The following is a 15,842-nucleotide window of genomic DNA, read 5'->3' on the forward strand; positions in this document are numbered from 1 at the left end:
CTTCTTGAGCCTATAGAGGGCAAAATTCTAGTCCGATTTGGCTGAAATTTTGCATGAGGTGTTTTGTAATGACTTTCTGATATAGCTGCCATATAAACCGATCTGGGATCTTGACTTATTGAGCCTCTAGAGGGCACAATTATGATCCGATTTGGCAGAAATTTGTTTCAACGGTTTCTCTCATGACCTTCAACATACGTATCTGATAATATTGTCTGAATCGATCAATAGCTTGATACAGCTCCCATATAATCCTTTTTCCGATTTTGCTTCTTGAACCCCTACAAGGCGCAATTCTTATCCGAATGAACTGAAATATTACACAATGACTTCGAAAATGTTCAGCATTTATTTATGGTCCGATCGGACTATAACTTGATATAGCTCCAATAGCAAAACAGTTCTTATTCAATATTCTTTGTTTGCCTAAAAAGAGATACCGCGCGTAGAAGGGTGGAGGGTATATGAGATTCGGCCCGACCGAGCTAAGCACGCTCTTACATGATCATTTTGTTTTTGTTTCTATTTTGGAGCTGGTACAAAATATGTTTTAATGAAATATTTTTCGGCACGGGCTGAAGAGAATGTTAAACTGAATTATTAAATTTTTTGAAATATGATGAAGTTTTGTCTTCAAAAATATTACGCTGAAATTTTAGTTTAGAAAAGGTGGTTCTGGGTAAAATTTTGTCAGTTTTAAATTTTTTTGTTTAGAATTAATTTAATTTAATTTTGTTTTTCTATAGACAAAATCATTTTGTCTACGTTCCTGGCTCTCATCTATACTGATCTCGCATCTTGACTTCTTGAAGCTCTAGAGGGCGCAATTCTTATCTGACTTCTTTTATAACCCTAAACATGCGTGCCAAATATAATGTGAATTGATCCATAACCTGATGTAGCTCCCATATAAATCTATATAGTAATATGGGGCGCAATTCGTATCCGATTTTGCTGAAATTTTGCACAATGACTTTTACTAAGGTCTCTAACATTCAAACCAAATATGGCCTGAGGCTAGGAATCGATCTTAGCCTGATATAGCTCCAATTGTTTAGAAATTCGTATCCAATATCCTTTGTTTGCCTGTAAAGAGTTATCGGGCAAAGAACATGACAAATGCGTGACATGTTGGAGAGTGTACAAGATTCGGCCCAGTTCGGCCGAGCCCGCTTGTTATTATATGTCGACTTCCAATGAAAGTGCTTATTGCATTTTCGCTCGGGTTTCAACCATAACAAGCGCATTTATCATCAGAGTTTTTCTTGCGGACCTCATGTTGGTCATACCAGGTAAAGAGGGGGAAGAAACGTGACAGACCTTAACATAACGAAAAATACCTAAATGTTTTGAATTGATTATTTGCCTTTATCAACGATTGTGAGTGGCTATGGAATAATGCGTGTGAGTGACCCAGCGTAACAGAATTGGGACGCCTGGCCAGCTACAAAAACAATGAGGGTGTCGTGTTGACCATTGGAGACCACCTTTTTTTTGTATCCAATCTAAAGGGAAAGGAGGATGACATTTGCAACAATTTGATTATCAATAATTCATATTCGTTTTATTTATGGTGAAGACACATGGAGGCACTGGGGCGGTTAGGGGATGAATGATATCGAAGCGTTCGTGTAGAATGGGGGTCTTAAAGCTCAACATTGCTGTTATAATGATGGATATTAAAGTCAAATAATGAGTGTCTGTTTTCAGCCACCTCAATAAGAACGAATTACTAATGTTTTTTTGTTTGCTTTGCTTTTGTTGTTTCTTTTTGCAGGTATGAGTACTTCCCTGGCTTTTCCGGTGAAGAGATATGGAATCCTAACACAAATGTATCTGAAGATTGTCTGTTCATGAATATTTGGGCTCCGGCGAAGGCAAGATTACGGCATGGTCGTGGAACCAATGGTGGTGAGGTTAGTATTACCTTAAATACATCCTAAAATCATGTGATAATAACGTCTCTGGTATTATTTTGCTGTGCTTGCAGCATTCAGCTAAAACCGATCAGGATCATTTAATTCATAGTGCAACACCACAGAACACCACAAATGGTTTGCCTATATTAATTTGGATTTATGGCGGTGGTTTCATGACTGGTTCAGCCACATTGGATATCTACAATGCGGAAATTATGTCCGCCGTCGGCAATGTGATCGTAGCCTCGTTTCAGTATCGAGTCGGTGCATTTGGTTTTCTACATCTTTCACCGGTCATGCCAGGTTTCGAAGAAGAAGCTCCCGGTAACGTCGGTCTTTGGGATCAAGCTTTGGCCTTGCGATGGCTAAAGGAGAATGCCCGGGCATTTGGTGGTAATCCCGAATGGATGACTCTATTCGGAGAATCGGCTGGTTCGAGTTCCGTCAATGCTCAACTCATGTCGCCGGTAACGCGGGGTCTGGTAAAACGTGGCATGATGCAATCGGGCACCATGAATGCGCCCTGGAGTCATATGACCTCAGAAAAGGCAGTTGAAATTGGCAAGGCTCTCATCAATGACTGCAATTGCAACGCATCGCTCCTTCCGGTAAGTTTCATCTACTAACATTTGCTCTCTTCTATTGCCCAGACTCTAGTTAACACTAGAAAGACCAAGCCTAAAAAAGGTTGGACATTTTTTGCCTTATTCACCAAAAGGACTGATTTGGTGAAGAATTTATAACATTTATTTGTTGTTCTAAAGCCTATAAAATCCATAAAAAATGATTAATTTATATTATTAAAAAAAAAATTAATTAAAAATAGCTCTAACTGGTCATTTTGACCGGTTTGGTCTTTCTAGTACTAAAGTTATACTCTAATTTCGGTTTCTGATTTTAATCTTTTTGATTTCAGGACAATCCCCAAGCTGTAATGGCTTGTATGCGCTCGGTGGATGCTAAAACAATATCAGTGCAACAATGGAACTCATATTCGGGTATTTTGAGTTTTCCTTCCGCCCCAACAATTGATGGAGCCTTTCTGCCGGCAGATCCCATGACTTTACTTAAAACAGCAGATCTGTCGGGCTATGACATTTTAATTGGGAATGTCAAAGATGAAGGTAAGTAGATTGCAATTAAAAGTATATACATATTGTTTGGAATGTTATTATTGCATAAAATCAACCATTTTATCTTTTTTTCTGAAAAGAGTTAGGTAAGTTGAAAGCGATGTGATGATTTATTTTAGGGTTCATAAGTTTATGCGATACACTCATAGAAAAAAGTCTGCTGAAAATAACAAACACTGTCTGCTGACCGTTCGTAGTTAATTTTGCTGCTATTACAGCAGTAGTTCTGCAATTTTATAACAGAAGAAGAAATATAATGAAAACAAAAAGATTTTTGAGAGAAAATGAGGGAAAAAAGGTTGCGATCACACCCATTCTCCTCTCAAAAAGATATCCTTTTGTTGTTTATTGCACACGCTGTTTCCAAAAGGATTTTGAGCACAGGCGCATGTGCGCTACGTTTTATCATAAACAATGCACAGCACACATGCGTCATGGACTTCCAAGTAGATATAAAGGTTTTATAATGAAACACCTATGTAGCATTTGTCATTTTAAAACACCTTGTTGTTCCATATTACTGAACACGTGAGATGGATTGCTGTTGTTGTGTTAAAAGACACAATATCAGAAAATCTAAATAAATGGGTTTCCTCGCACATACGGAGAGTAAGAAGGGCCAATACACAGAAGGTCAACAAAAAGTGTTGACACATTCAGATTAAAGGAAGTTTCTTGAATGGAATATTAACCAGCGGTCAAATGGAGATGAGTGCCTCAATGGCTGTTTACATTCCATAGGGAGTTTTCATAAAATATCGATATATGTATTAATGACCTACAACAAAATGTGGATTCGCAGGTTAAAATTAACGAGAGATTTTTCACCACCTTTCGAAACGTGTACAACGATCTGTTGATCAGTTAATTTTCTTTCAGTAATACACCGCAAATTAAAATCTACTTTCCAACATGATTTGTAATGTTTATTAGCCCCACTCTCTTTGTAAAAAATTCCCAAAGTAATCAAAACACATGAATAGCCAAAAATGCAAACGGAAATAATAACATAAACTGAAAAAGCAAATATTTTTCATTTCAGCATTTTTTTTCTCAATATGTTTTCAATGTTTCATCAGATTTTTGTATTTAAAACAGCAGATCTTGTTAGTTGAAATAGCAATACGAAATGTTTGCCAGAACAGCAGCACTGTGTTTGCTGAAACAGCTGTAATGTCAGCTTTCCATTTTTAAGCAAACAAAAACCATTGTTTTTGCAAACATTTTTGTTGATTTGAATAACAAATTTCGTTTGGTATATGATGATTTATATTGAATTCAAAACAAATTACTCCTTATTTGTTGCCAAATTTACCTAAAATACTTCATTGTAGGTGTCAAAGACAGAAACAGTTTGCTCCAAATTTATTGATTGATATTGATCCGCGACCCCATAAAATATATCTATTCTTGATCATCCTGAGATTCCGTTTGCCCGTGCGTCTGGGAGAAATCACGATAACGGTTGAATACGTCAAGGTAGCTGTTTGAAATTAAAGGTCTTTGGGGATTGCAAATGGGTCATATCGGTTCTGATTTGGATATAGCTTCTATATAAATCGATCGCCTGATTTGACTTATTGAGCCCCTAGAAGACGCAACTGTTGACCGATTGAGCTGAGTAGTATTCTATTACGACTCCCAACAATCATACCAAGTATGGTCTGAATCGTTCTATATACCAGTACAGCTCCTATATGAACCGATCTTCCTATATAAATTCTTGAGGTCAAGTGCAAGGCACTGCTGGCAGCGGCACAGCCTTGGATTGACGAAACCCTAGTTTTGCCATCAGGAAGATCATGTTACACGGATGGATCAAAGCTAGAGGACAGAGTTGGCCTGGGGGTCTACATTGAGAACACATGGACTGAGACCTGTTTTAAATTGCCTGACCATAGCATGGGGCTGTTTATGTCCGCATCCTATTTTCAAACTAACCTGACATCTTGAGCCTCTTGAAACCTCAAATTTTTCGGCTAAGCTGAAATTTTGGACTGAGACCTGTTTTAAATTGCCTAACCATAGCATGGGGCTGTTTATGTCCGCATCCTATTTTCAAACTAACCTGACATCTTGAGCCTCTTGAAACCTCAAATTTTTCGGCTTAAGCTGAAATTTTGCACATAGTGTTTTATTACGACTCCCAATAAGAAATGTTGCTCTTAGTGTTTCGTTACGACTCCCAACAATCGTGCACAGTATGGTCTGAATCGATCTATAGCCGGATATTCTAATTGCTAATTTTGCCCATGAACATTCCACTAAGGAACAGGGGCAAACTTCTCACATATCAATGAGTGCAGTCCGATTCAAGTTTTTTAAGCTCAATGATAAGGGGCCTCCCTTTTAAAGCCGAGTCCGAACGGCGTGCCGCAGTGCCACACCTCCTTGGAGAGAAGTTTTACATGGCATAGTAACTCACAAATGTTGCCAGCATTAGGAGGGGAAAACCACTGTTGAAAATTTTTTCTAATGGTCTCTCCAGGATTCGAACCTAGGCGTTCAGCGTCATAGTCAGGCATACTAACCTCTGCGCTACGATGGCCTCTATAGCCGGATATTGCTCCCTTATACACCAATCTACCTGTTTGACATCTGGAGCTCCTAGAAGCCACAATTGATGACCGAATAAGCTGAAATTTTGCATGTAGTGTTCTCTCACAGCAAAAGCTGTAATTATCGTTAACAAGTTCTTAAATGCATAAAGTTTTGATGCTTATGTGAAAAAAAAATCTAATTTAAGTTCAGTAGACCGTGTTTCTTGTCAACAGCCAACTTATTGAACTCATTATCCGAAATTTTAGCAAAACCGGATCATAAATAAGCCTTTCATGATTCTTAGGATTAAAAATGGTCAAATTGGTTTGATTTTGGCAGATAGTTCTATGTGGCAACAGGGACAAACTTCTCACAAATCAATGAGTTGTCCGATTCGAAGTTTAAGCTCAATGATAAGGGGATTCCATTTTATAGCTGAGTTCGAATGACGTGATGCACGACACCTCTTTGGGGAGAAATTTATACATGTCATAGTACCTCACCAATGTCGCCAGCATTAGGAGGGAATAACTACCGCTGACAAGGTTTTCTGATGTTCTCGCCCGGTTTCGAACCCAGGCGTTCACCGTCATCTCTGCGTTTCGGTAGTCTACATCACTGGTACATACAAACATGAACGGGTTCTCACTGTTTTCGAACTTAACTTAACCAAATTAATACGAAGTTTCAGATAGCTTCAATTTCAAAGAGTATGTCGTGATTACAACAGAGAGACATTCGGATGGATACGGGCAATCATGATAAGGTAATGATTATTTCTATCTTAGATCTAATAAAAAAAGTCCACCTTGTGAGTTATGCGATTCATTCTTATCTAGGCAATAGAGGAAACGTGACTTTGACAGCCCTCAAATAAAAATCCGTGGTGTTGAATTTTATACAAAAACGTTTATTTAAAATCCAACCGACTATACTCAAAGAAGTAACAAAAGCGAATAACATGAAAGTAATGTTCAAGGCGTACTTAATAAGGGACCGCCTCGGCGAATTGCTACAACAAAGCATCTTTTGGGAACTTGATATGTCAAAATTTGTAAACAGGGTGAAGAATTTTCGGCAAATTGGTTTCGAGCAATCAGAGCAAGAAGAAAGAAGTTGATTGATTTTGGAGTGTCAAGAAAACACATATTTAAAAATGTTCAAAATATCAATTAGCTCCAGAGGCTGAAACATTGAGGTCCGATGTGTGTGGTGTTGATTGATGTCACGAGAAGCTTAGCAGCGAGCTACCGGGCGCATCCAAAGATTGCAGATAGTGGTATACTCCATACGGAGTAGCTGTAATGGCAGTCGCGGACAAACAGCGGTATTGAGCGGTAAGTCTCAGTGAGAGGTCGGACGGTACCGACTCTTGCGCAAATACTGATTGGCTATGATGTTCGATTAGACAAGGTGGGTTAATGACGCCTTTGGACCGGGACAAGTTTGCTCAACTACAGGGGCCTGACGAGGATCGTCACCTCCATATGAAAATTTGGCTACAACAACAACCCACAAAACTAGCAAGGTGTTAGTTTTAAATAGTTTTCGCAAGGTTATTGTAGCAGTAGTAAGCTACCAAGTGAATGCTAACAGATGGCTCAAATAGGTAGATTGTGGTTAAAGTTCAATTACCAAAAGGAGGGGTTGTGTACCCCTTTTTGCTTCTTGGATATCTGTCGGATTTCCAGGTTATTTGAAAAGGACAGTTAAAGTTTGTTGGCAACGAGGATGACATTGTCATCATGGTGTGTGGCCGTTCAGAGTGGATATAGTTTGTTGCTACAATACTAGGCAACTTGGTGATGGAGCTGCCGCTCTCACTACTGAATGTCCTGAAAAGCCATTGCAGTGTCAGAACTTTGATCTTGCGCTGGTCACATGGCGGTCTTAAGCCTGGTTTGTGGGGATGACGAGGAGTCATAGACGGTGGAGCACCCTTTGTGAGACTGCCCTGAAATTGCGGGAGTAGATGCAGGATTATGGCTACACAAAAACCTATTTTCCTGCCTAAATTATATACATGCAATAGTCCTTTCGCCATTCTTGACTACTATAGCTTTAAATTGAATATTGGAGTGAGCTTCTCCAGACCGCCTGGCCGTTTTGTCATGCATATTGGCTCCTAATATTCTTCAATTTAATGTCTGGTATTCTACTGACGTAAATATTATCGGTGTTCTTCTGCGCTTTTTGAATCTTTCGGTGTGACACAATAGACCAAAGATCCCTGAGTGAAACTGATAGTGAATGAGGTTGCTACACAGTGCGATTTTATGCCCTAAATTTAACAACCATAACAGCAGCAAACACGATTTATAAAATATTTTTTTTTTAACTTTAAAATTTTTTAGGGCGAATTCAAATATGAGTTGTCATATCAAATTCTCTCAGCTGGGTTGATGCGGCCACCTGATAAATACGCCTTGGTAATGTTGAACAAACTAAAATACTGAAAATACATTTCCAGAAAACTCAAATGCTTTGATGAAAATATAGGGTATTTAAATTTTTGGTTTTTATATATATTTTTGGTTTTTATATAAACCAAAAATAGTTTTGGATATCAATGAAATTGTTTATTCCTGTGAAAGTACATTCGATGCCATTTTGATTGGAACTCGATTTCTTTTGCGTGGTCACCACGGGCACGCTTGCAGGAGTCCAGACGCTGAGTTTTCGACGGTATTCAGATATAAATCGACCGATACTTTTGCAATTTCATGTTCGATATTCGTACGAAGTTCATCAATCGTCGCTGGCTTGTTGGCATAGACCATAGAATTGACGTTGCCCCACAGGAAATAGTCTAACGGTGTCAAATCGCAAGGCCAAGGAGTCCAATCGACTGCACCATTTGCATAAATTGATTGTGTCATTAGATGTGTGACTTGTGGCGCCGTCCTGTTGGAACCTCATGTCCTCCAAGTCCATATCATCTAATTTGGGCCAAACACATTGTATTATTATTGAACGGTAACAATTCCCATTCACAGCAACGTGCCGGTCTTGGTCATCACAGAAGAAGTACGGCCCAATGACAACGACGGCCCATAAACCGCACAAAACCGTAATTCTTTCGGTATGCTATGAGTCATCATACGGAGTACGTGTGGATTGCTATATGAGCAATAACGCATATTTTGCTTATTGATGAAGCCATTGAGCCAGAAATTAACCTTCTTAGCGCTCCCAACGTTGAGGACAATGACTCCGAATTTCGGTAGTAAATTTTATTAATTTCGACTCGTGTATCTTTCCATTATGAAATGGCAAACCTTACTGAAATATCAAAAGAGAGGCAAAAAATATGGTATCGTTTGCTGTCCCTATCGGTATACTTTTGTAATGTCTCTGTTTAGAAAACCTTTATAAACTTCTTAATAATAAACAGAATGCAAAGAACACTATGATGAAAACATTAACATATTGTAGTTATAACAAACAGCAGAATACAACCCCTACTATGATAAAAGAGAAAATAGTAACTAAGAATTTGTATTGAAAACTACAACATATCTAAATGCGAGTTTAGAAAGCAAAACCGGAATTAGGAGGCTGATTTATGTCTTCAGATCTTTCGAAGGCTCAATATTCTCTTAACCCAAAGAAGAAGTAGGACTGTCCTGAAGTTGGTGATTGCCAACTTCATCTGCTTCCCTAACTACTCGACGCGTTAATAAGGCAAAGCTCAATTGGATTTGTTGCCTTTAGGTAAAGAAACTAAACAAAGGACATTGCCTCTGCTTTGAGCCCATACTTGTGGCCTAAATATAAAAGCACAACAGGCCATATTTTTTCATGTACATTCTGTGCTTATCGGAAAAATAATTTTCCACCTCTGGCATTCTTGCTTCCTCCCTTTATATTGTTTTGTTTGGCTTTGTTTCCGAGAAAAGCCATTAAAGCGTTTGTGTATGTGAATGTGAGAAAAAAAGAAAGGAAAAATTTCGCCGGAAATTTCGTGGTGACAAATTCTCTTTTGTTTCCTATTTATCTTTTGTTTTGCTTTCTTGTTGAACTGTGTTTTGGGCAAGTAAATGTTTGGCCCTTTCAATTACAACGTACTCGGGCTGTTCATTTTTTGTGCCATTTTTGTCATTGTCAGTTGAAAGTTCAAGGTTGTTTTGAACTTGAATTTATTACCATCAAAAAGTTTCCGTTAGGTGGAAGTTACGATTGTCTTATGCTTCGCAATACCTATTGCAACTAGAAGAGGTCTTCTATGCTCCAATTATTGGTAACGGCTTAAATAAGTTAAAGTGCTTTAAGTTCGGCCGAATTTTATATACCATGGCTCATTTTTCATCACAACTGACCTGACCACTAATAAGAATTATGTTTGACAAATTTCAAGCGCCTTTAGGTTAGTTAAGTTTGGAGTGGCAGTTGATTTTCTAAATAGACTCACTTAGACTTTTTGGTCCAAAGTATTGATAGGCCAAGCCTCTGGTGGAAAGCCCAACATCGGATAACCAGTGCTGAGCAACCCGGTAATCCTTTCGATAAATAACGTACTTTCAGTCAAACAAACGGACATGGTATTCATGTGAAATTCAAGAAAATTAAGAATACACTCAAAGGTTGGTAATCTACACCTGTTTCCAGTGGGGCAGATCTGAAGCCCGAGAGAAGGCTTACAATGGCCTACAATGGCTACAAATGGCCACAGTCTGCTACTGAAACCTCGATTATTAGAGTGGCTGCACCAGTCAGCAGTGACTGGATGACAAAAAACTTGTCTGCAGATACTTCTAACTAATATGCCTGGTTCGAGTTTTGAAGCATGTTTAAACTGATCATTAAAAGCTGTTTTAATGGCTCAACCATCTGTTTTTCGTTTATTATAAAATCAGCTGATGTGAGCCTTAACTCCTGGTTTAATGAGCAGTGTAAATCGGATTTTGACAAAACCGGTCCAATATCGTCTTCCCCGGCACATAGCTGTGATAGCTGTTAGCACACAGGTTGAGGATAGTGGAATGCTCCATATGGAGTAGCTGCAACGGCAGTCGCGGACAATCTGCGGTATCGAGCAGAGAGTTACAGTGAAAGGCCGGTCGGCTCCGGCTCTTGCATTAATACTGAGTACCTATGATCCTCGATATGACAACATGAGTTATTGGTGCCTTGAATTGCCAGATCCTCATCAAGATTGTAAAGATACAAGCTGGTATAGTGACAGATGCAAACTAATATCTTTTATGAACCAGAACTCAGCCAACATGTACCGTTGCCCCCCAAAGTTTTGTGGAATTGGTCCTGGAGCAGCACTTTATTTGGTCAATAATGAAGATATCTCTCCTCCTTTAGAGACTCCATTTCCTGATAGACCAAGGGATTGTAATCACAACCTTTTATCCACCGTCTGGAAAATTTATAGATTGGATGAGGCTGATGGGTGACTGAAGACGTTGTATGTAGGCTAAGAATTCCTGGGTTTAATGATGCGTGGAATGGGGGAACTATATAATATTTATTTTCTTCCGTCGCTAAGCACTGAAGGTGTAGTAGTAGCCAGACTTGAGATTAGAAAATCATACTCCTGAAAGGCTTCCATCAAGATTTTAAAAATGTTTTGCGGGTGACACCTAAAGTTGATGGTGGAAGCTTCTGCAGGTAGTTTTGCTAGTGCACATCATATTAGGAAGTTTAATGGACATGAACATACAGATTAAGTGTGAGGTAGCCACTGCGGCTTTGAGACTTAAGGCAATGCGAGAATGAACAGAGAATTGAAGCAGCTCATACCATCGCGGTATAATCAAGGCGATGATAGGAAACTTGGATGGAATAGAAGAGGTTTCCGATCGGATACCTGAGATGACACTTGAAGTCGAGTGCGAGACACTGCCGCCATTGGCACAATCTTGGATTGACGAAACTCTCATCTGGGAGATGCTAGGCAGATGGATCAATCTAAAAGACTGAGTGGGCCTGGGGGTCTACATTGAGAACCAAGGAACTGAGAACTATTTTCGACTGTCTGGCCATAATACGTTCCTGCAGGCTAAGATCCGGGCTATAAAGAAATAAATGAAGTTATGTGGTGTTAACGCGAGAAGGTTGAGTGTGAACATCTGTACAAACAGTAAACTGGCCCTCGGGCAATAACAACCTAGACGGTAATATCGCGAACAGTCTTGGAGTGTAAGAAGGAGATTAACGACTTTTGTGAGAATGACACGATGCGCATCGTTGGGGTGCCGGGCCTCAGCGGAGTAAGGGGGAATGAAAAAGTAGACGATTAGACAGTGAAGGCTAGAAGACAGCGGTCAATAAACTTGGTTGACCCGAAGACTTTTGGGTCGATGCAGTCCGAGTTAAGGTCGTGGGCGACGAACACGCATGTTACACTGTGGCACAGCGCAACTATCGGTAGAACGACGAAAATCCTATGGGGAGATACGGATCGTGAATCGATTCAACTACTGTCGGGAAGTAGGAAGGGGGACTGTATAGCTTTAAGTTTTATAATGGTACACATAGGAATACGAGTTCACTTTTAGACATTTTGTTAGAACATACGTTGGAAGAGATGACTTTAATTTGTGGAATATTAATGAAAAGAAGCTACCTGACCCATTCATTGGTATATATTTCACAATGTGGTTAAGCTCGCTCGAAGTTTTTCTTATTGCTCTACTAATGTGAACGTGACTGGCATGACCAGCAAAATTAACTACTAGTATTCAGCAGACAGTGTTTGCTATTTTCAGCAAACTTTTTTCTATGAGTGTGGACATTGTGGCTAAACAAATTGCTGCGACCACTGCGGAAACAGATGGTTCCAGACAGAACGACCTTGTGGATGTGGTATTTAGGTGTACTCTGAAGAACTGGGATTGGGTATATCGAGAAATTTTCCCCAAACGGAGATTTTTGTATGAAACGGAGATCCTTATTATGATAGAAGAAGTGGAATTGGGACAGATATACTGTATTATTGATGGTTGGCGTAACTATCATCTCGGACAGCCATTAAATCTCCAGAGAACATATTTTTGAATTGAAAGCCGCCCTTGATTAACGCAGATCTCTAAGCGCGATTGCTGAAGACTTAAAAATTCACATATTCTTGGTGTCACAGAGATATCTAAGGGAATTGTAGAGTAGACGACCTTCCAAGACTTGAAATACCATGGGAACTGGAATCTGTGGGTATACCTCCAGTACGAGGTGATGAGACCCAAATTGCTTTAACTGACAAATGACCAAAATTCATGAAGTCTACAGCTTTGCTGTTCTCTAGAACAGAGTTCTCACTTATCCTGTCATTACAGGTCACTGTCTAATTGAAATCCATTGTGATAGGCTAATGGCTGCAAGTAACGACTTCTGCAGAAGCTGTAATAACGTCGAGGAAGCGGAAACAGAACAACATCTGCTGTGTGCATATAAGGACTCCTTTGAATAAGCGGATGTGGGCATTCGCAAGTAAAGCGATCTGGCTGGCCTAAAGTGTTTAAATGAGTCTTATTTACGACTGCCACTTAAACTTGTTCTACCATCTTCAGCAAGGCTAGTCTCTCTTGTAATTTTACGATGACCAAATATATACATACATTCACAGGGCCACATAAACAATATACGTTAAACAAACCGACATGTATAAATGAAAAATTTTTTCCTAAAAATATTTAATGTCAATGTCGTTATAATTACTCTCTTCGGTTGCTAGTATTATAATAAGTTACAATTTATTTGTGAAAATCTTACTCTATTTATCTAACTACCATTTAACGTTGTTGTCATATACGTAGGGGTATGTACTCTTACGAGGGCTGCTATTTCAATTTCTGGCCTAATATTGAAAATGCAAATATTTATCATCAAAATGGTTTTATGGTTCTTCAATGTATCCACCAGCATGATTTATACAAGTTTGTATGCGATCAAACCAATTGTCGACGCACTTTTTCCACTCCGGTTGAGATACCTCCAAAACATATCTATTGAACGCTTCAACAGTATGCTCTGGCGACGAAAATCATTGACCATGCATTTGTATCTAAATGTGTGGGTCATTGGATGCCAAGTCAGGGCTGTACGACGGATGACCCACAATCGTATTTTTTCAACATTTCTTCACACTAATCGACATGAGCTTCTTTAGCGATTGCCAAATTGGGCAAAATCGAATGAGCACAAACCTTTTTTTCGGCACGTTGTTCAGGCAATATCGAATGTATGATCGTGGAAGAAATACCCAAGGATGCTCCTATCTCACGGTATGTCATATGACGATCCTGGATTATAAGTTCACATACGGTATCAAAGTTCTGTGGTACAACGGCCGTGAAGGTATCACGGAATTAGACTTTGATCGATCATCGGCTATGACCGATTCCATTAAACCAGTTTGTCACAGCGCTATAGGATGGTGTTCTTGGTGCTCAGTGCACTCTTGTCATGAAACTGCTCGTCGAAAGTTGTGATAAATGGTCGCTCGAAAATATTTTTCATTTTTTGTCAAATTAATGTTTTCAAGTTCCTGTAAACACCATAAATGATGGTCGTACGTCAAAACGTTTTATGTAATAATGTCAGATTGCACATGGCAACACTAATTGTTGCCTAGGCCACAAACTTTTATATCTGCCCTCGTGCTTGTGCCACTGTATATATATATATATATTTCATAGCTAACGTAGGTTTGGAAAGAATGACATACATATAAAATGACATACATACATATAAAAAATTGCAGTGAATATCCCTTTAAAGTATTAAGACAATTGCTGGATTAAAGAGAAAATGGCAATAGAGCTTGGGTCACAATTTTCTCTACGAATATTTATCGGTTGCCCTTCTTAACATCACGTAGATGTTGAATATCTTAGAAACAAGTTTTAGACTTACACTTTTCCCATTTTGCTGTGCATTTGGATTCCCTTTTCCGTAATCTTCGCCAACTTATTATGGAAAATGCAAATTTATCTGCCTTTTCACTTTTGTTTATGATTTGTTTTGATGAAAATATTGAAAGTAAACATGAAAAAAGAGCTGACATTGTGATGACACTCATAAACTGGTACGAGGTGACCCTTTTGATTGAAAACCTTAACCTCCTTGGGCAAAAAACAAAAACAAAAACAAATGAAAGCTGAATAAACTCGCACTCTGTAATATCCATTTGTAGTATAAGTACGAGAAGGAAGAAATCCCTTTTAGGCACCAAACCGTTAACCTTTCATTCTCCTCTGCGAGTGTATACAGGGGTTAATCTTCATTTTTATTTATGCAAATATTTGTCTTTGTTTTCCATAATTTTGTTGAGTTGAGTTGTTTGTTGCATTGCGCCGTTTTTGCTTCAGTTTTCGAAATTGTCACGTAATTAATTAACATGAAAAGATGTCCAAACTGTAAAAAAGATATTGTCTCTCTTTTTTATTAGGGCTAAAGAGGATTTCGGAAATAGGTTCAAAATTAACTTTTTATGATCATGATTTTAATTTATATATATTGTCGTGTAAGAGTTTTTTATACCCTCCACCATAAGATGGGGGGTATACTAATTTCGTCATTCTGTTTGTAACTACTCGAAATATTCGTCTGAGACCCCATAAAGTATATATATTCTTGATCGTCGCGACATTTTATGTCGATATAGTCATGTCCGTCCGTCTGTCCGTCCGTCCGTCCGTCCGTCCGTCTGTCTGTCGAAAGCACGCTAACTTCCGAAGGAGTAAAGCTAGCCGCTTTAAATTTTACACAAATACTTCTTATAAGTGTAGGTCGGTTGGTATTGTAAATGGGCCATATCGGTCCATGTTTTGATATAGCTGCCATATAAACCGATCTTGGGTCTTGACTTCTTGAGCCTCTAGAGTGCGCAATTCTTATCCGATTGGAATGAAATTTTGAACGACGTGTTTTGTTATTATATCCAACAACTGTGCCAAGAATGGTTCAAATCGGTCCATAACCTGATATAGCTGCCATATAAACCGATCTTGGGTCTTGACTTCTTGAGCCTCTAGAGTGCGCAATTCTGATCCGATTTGAATTAATTTTGGCACGACGTGTTTTGTTATGATATTCAACAACTGTGCCAAGTATGGTTCAAATCGGACCATAACCTGATATAGCTGTCATATAAACCGATCTTGGGTCTTGACTTCTTGAGCCTCAAGAGTGTGCAATTCTTGTGAGATTGGAATGAAATTTTGTACGACGGATTCTCTCATGACCATCAACATACGTGTTTATTATGGTCTGAATCGGTCTATAGCCCGATACAGCTCCC

The 15,842-nt window shown here is 38.9% G+C and overlaps 1 protein-coding gene and 1 long non-coding RNA gene across 6 annotated transcripts in view; both read left to right on the top strand.

Annotated features, from left to right (window-relative positions):
• The window catches only part of LOC106096077 (acetylcholinesterase), a 451,106-nt gene that overhangs the window by 281,683 nt on the left and 153,581 nt on the right, over positions 1-15,842 (top strand). For all 5 annotated transcript variants that reach the window (XM_059361337.1, XM_013263626.2, XM_059361335.1 and 2 more), the window contains 3 exon segments: positions 1,778-1,916; positions 1,991-2,527; positions 2,836-3,043. In XM_059361337.1, coding sequence (XP_059217320.1) covers positions 1,778-1,916; positions 1,991-2,527; positions 2,836-3,043 — 884 coding nt within the window.
• Positions 6,301-13,309, top strand: LOC131995096 (uncharacterized). Its single transcript, XR_009397146.1, has 3 exons — positions 6,301-6,359; positions 6,433-6,930; positions 12,877-13,309. It is a non-coding gene; the product is annotated as an uncharacterized LOC131995096 (long non-coding RNA).

The sequence above is a fragment of the Stomoxys calcitrans genome, chromosome 2 (assembly GCF_963082655.1).
Source record: "Stomoxys calcitrans chromosome 2, idStoCalc2.1, whole genome shotgun sequence".
NCBI classification, from domain to species: Eukaryota; Metazoa; Arthropoda; class Insecta; order Diptera; family Muscidae; genus Stomoxys; species Stomoxys calcitrans.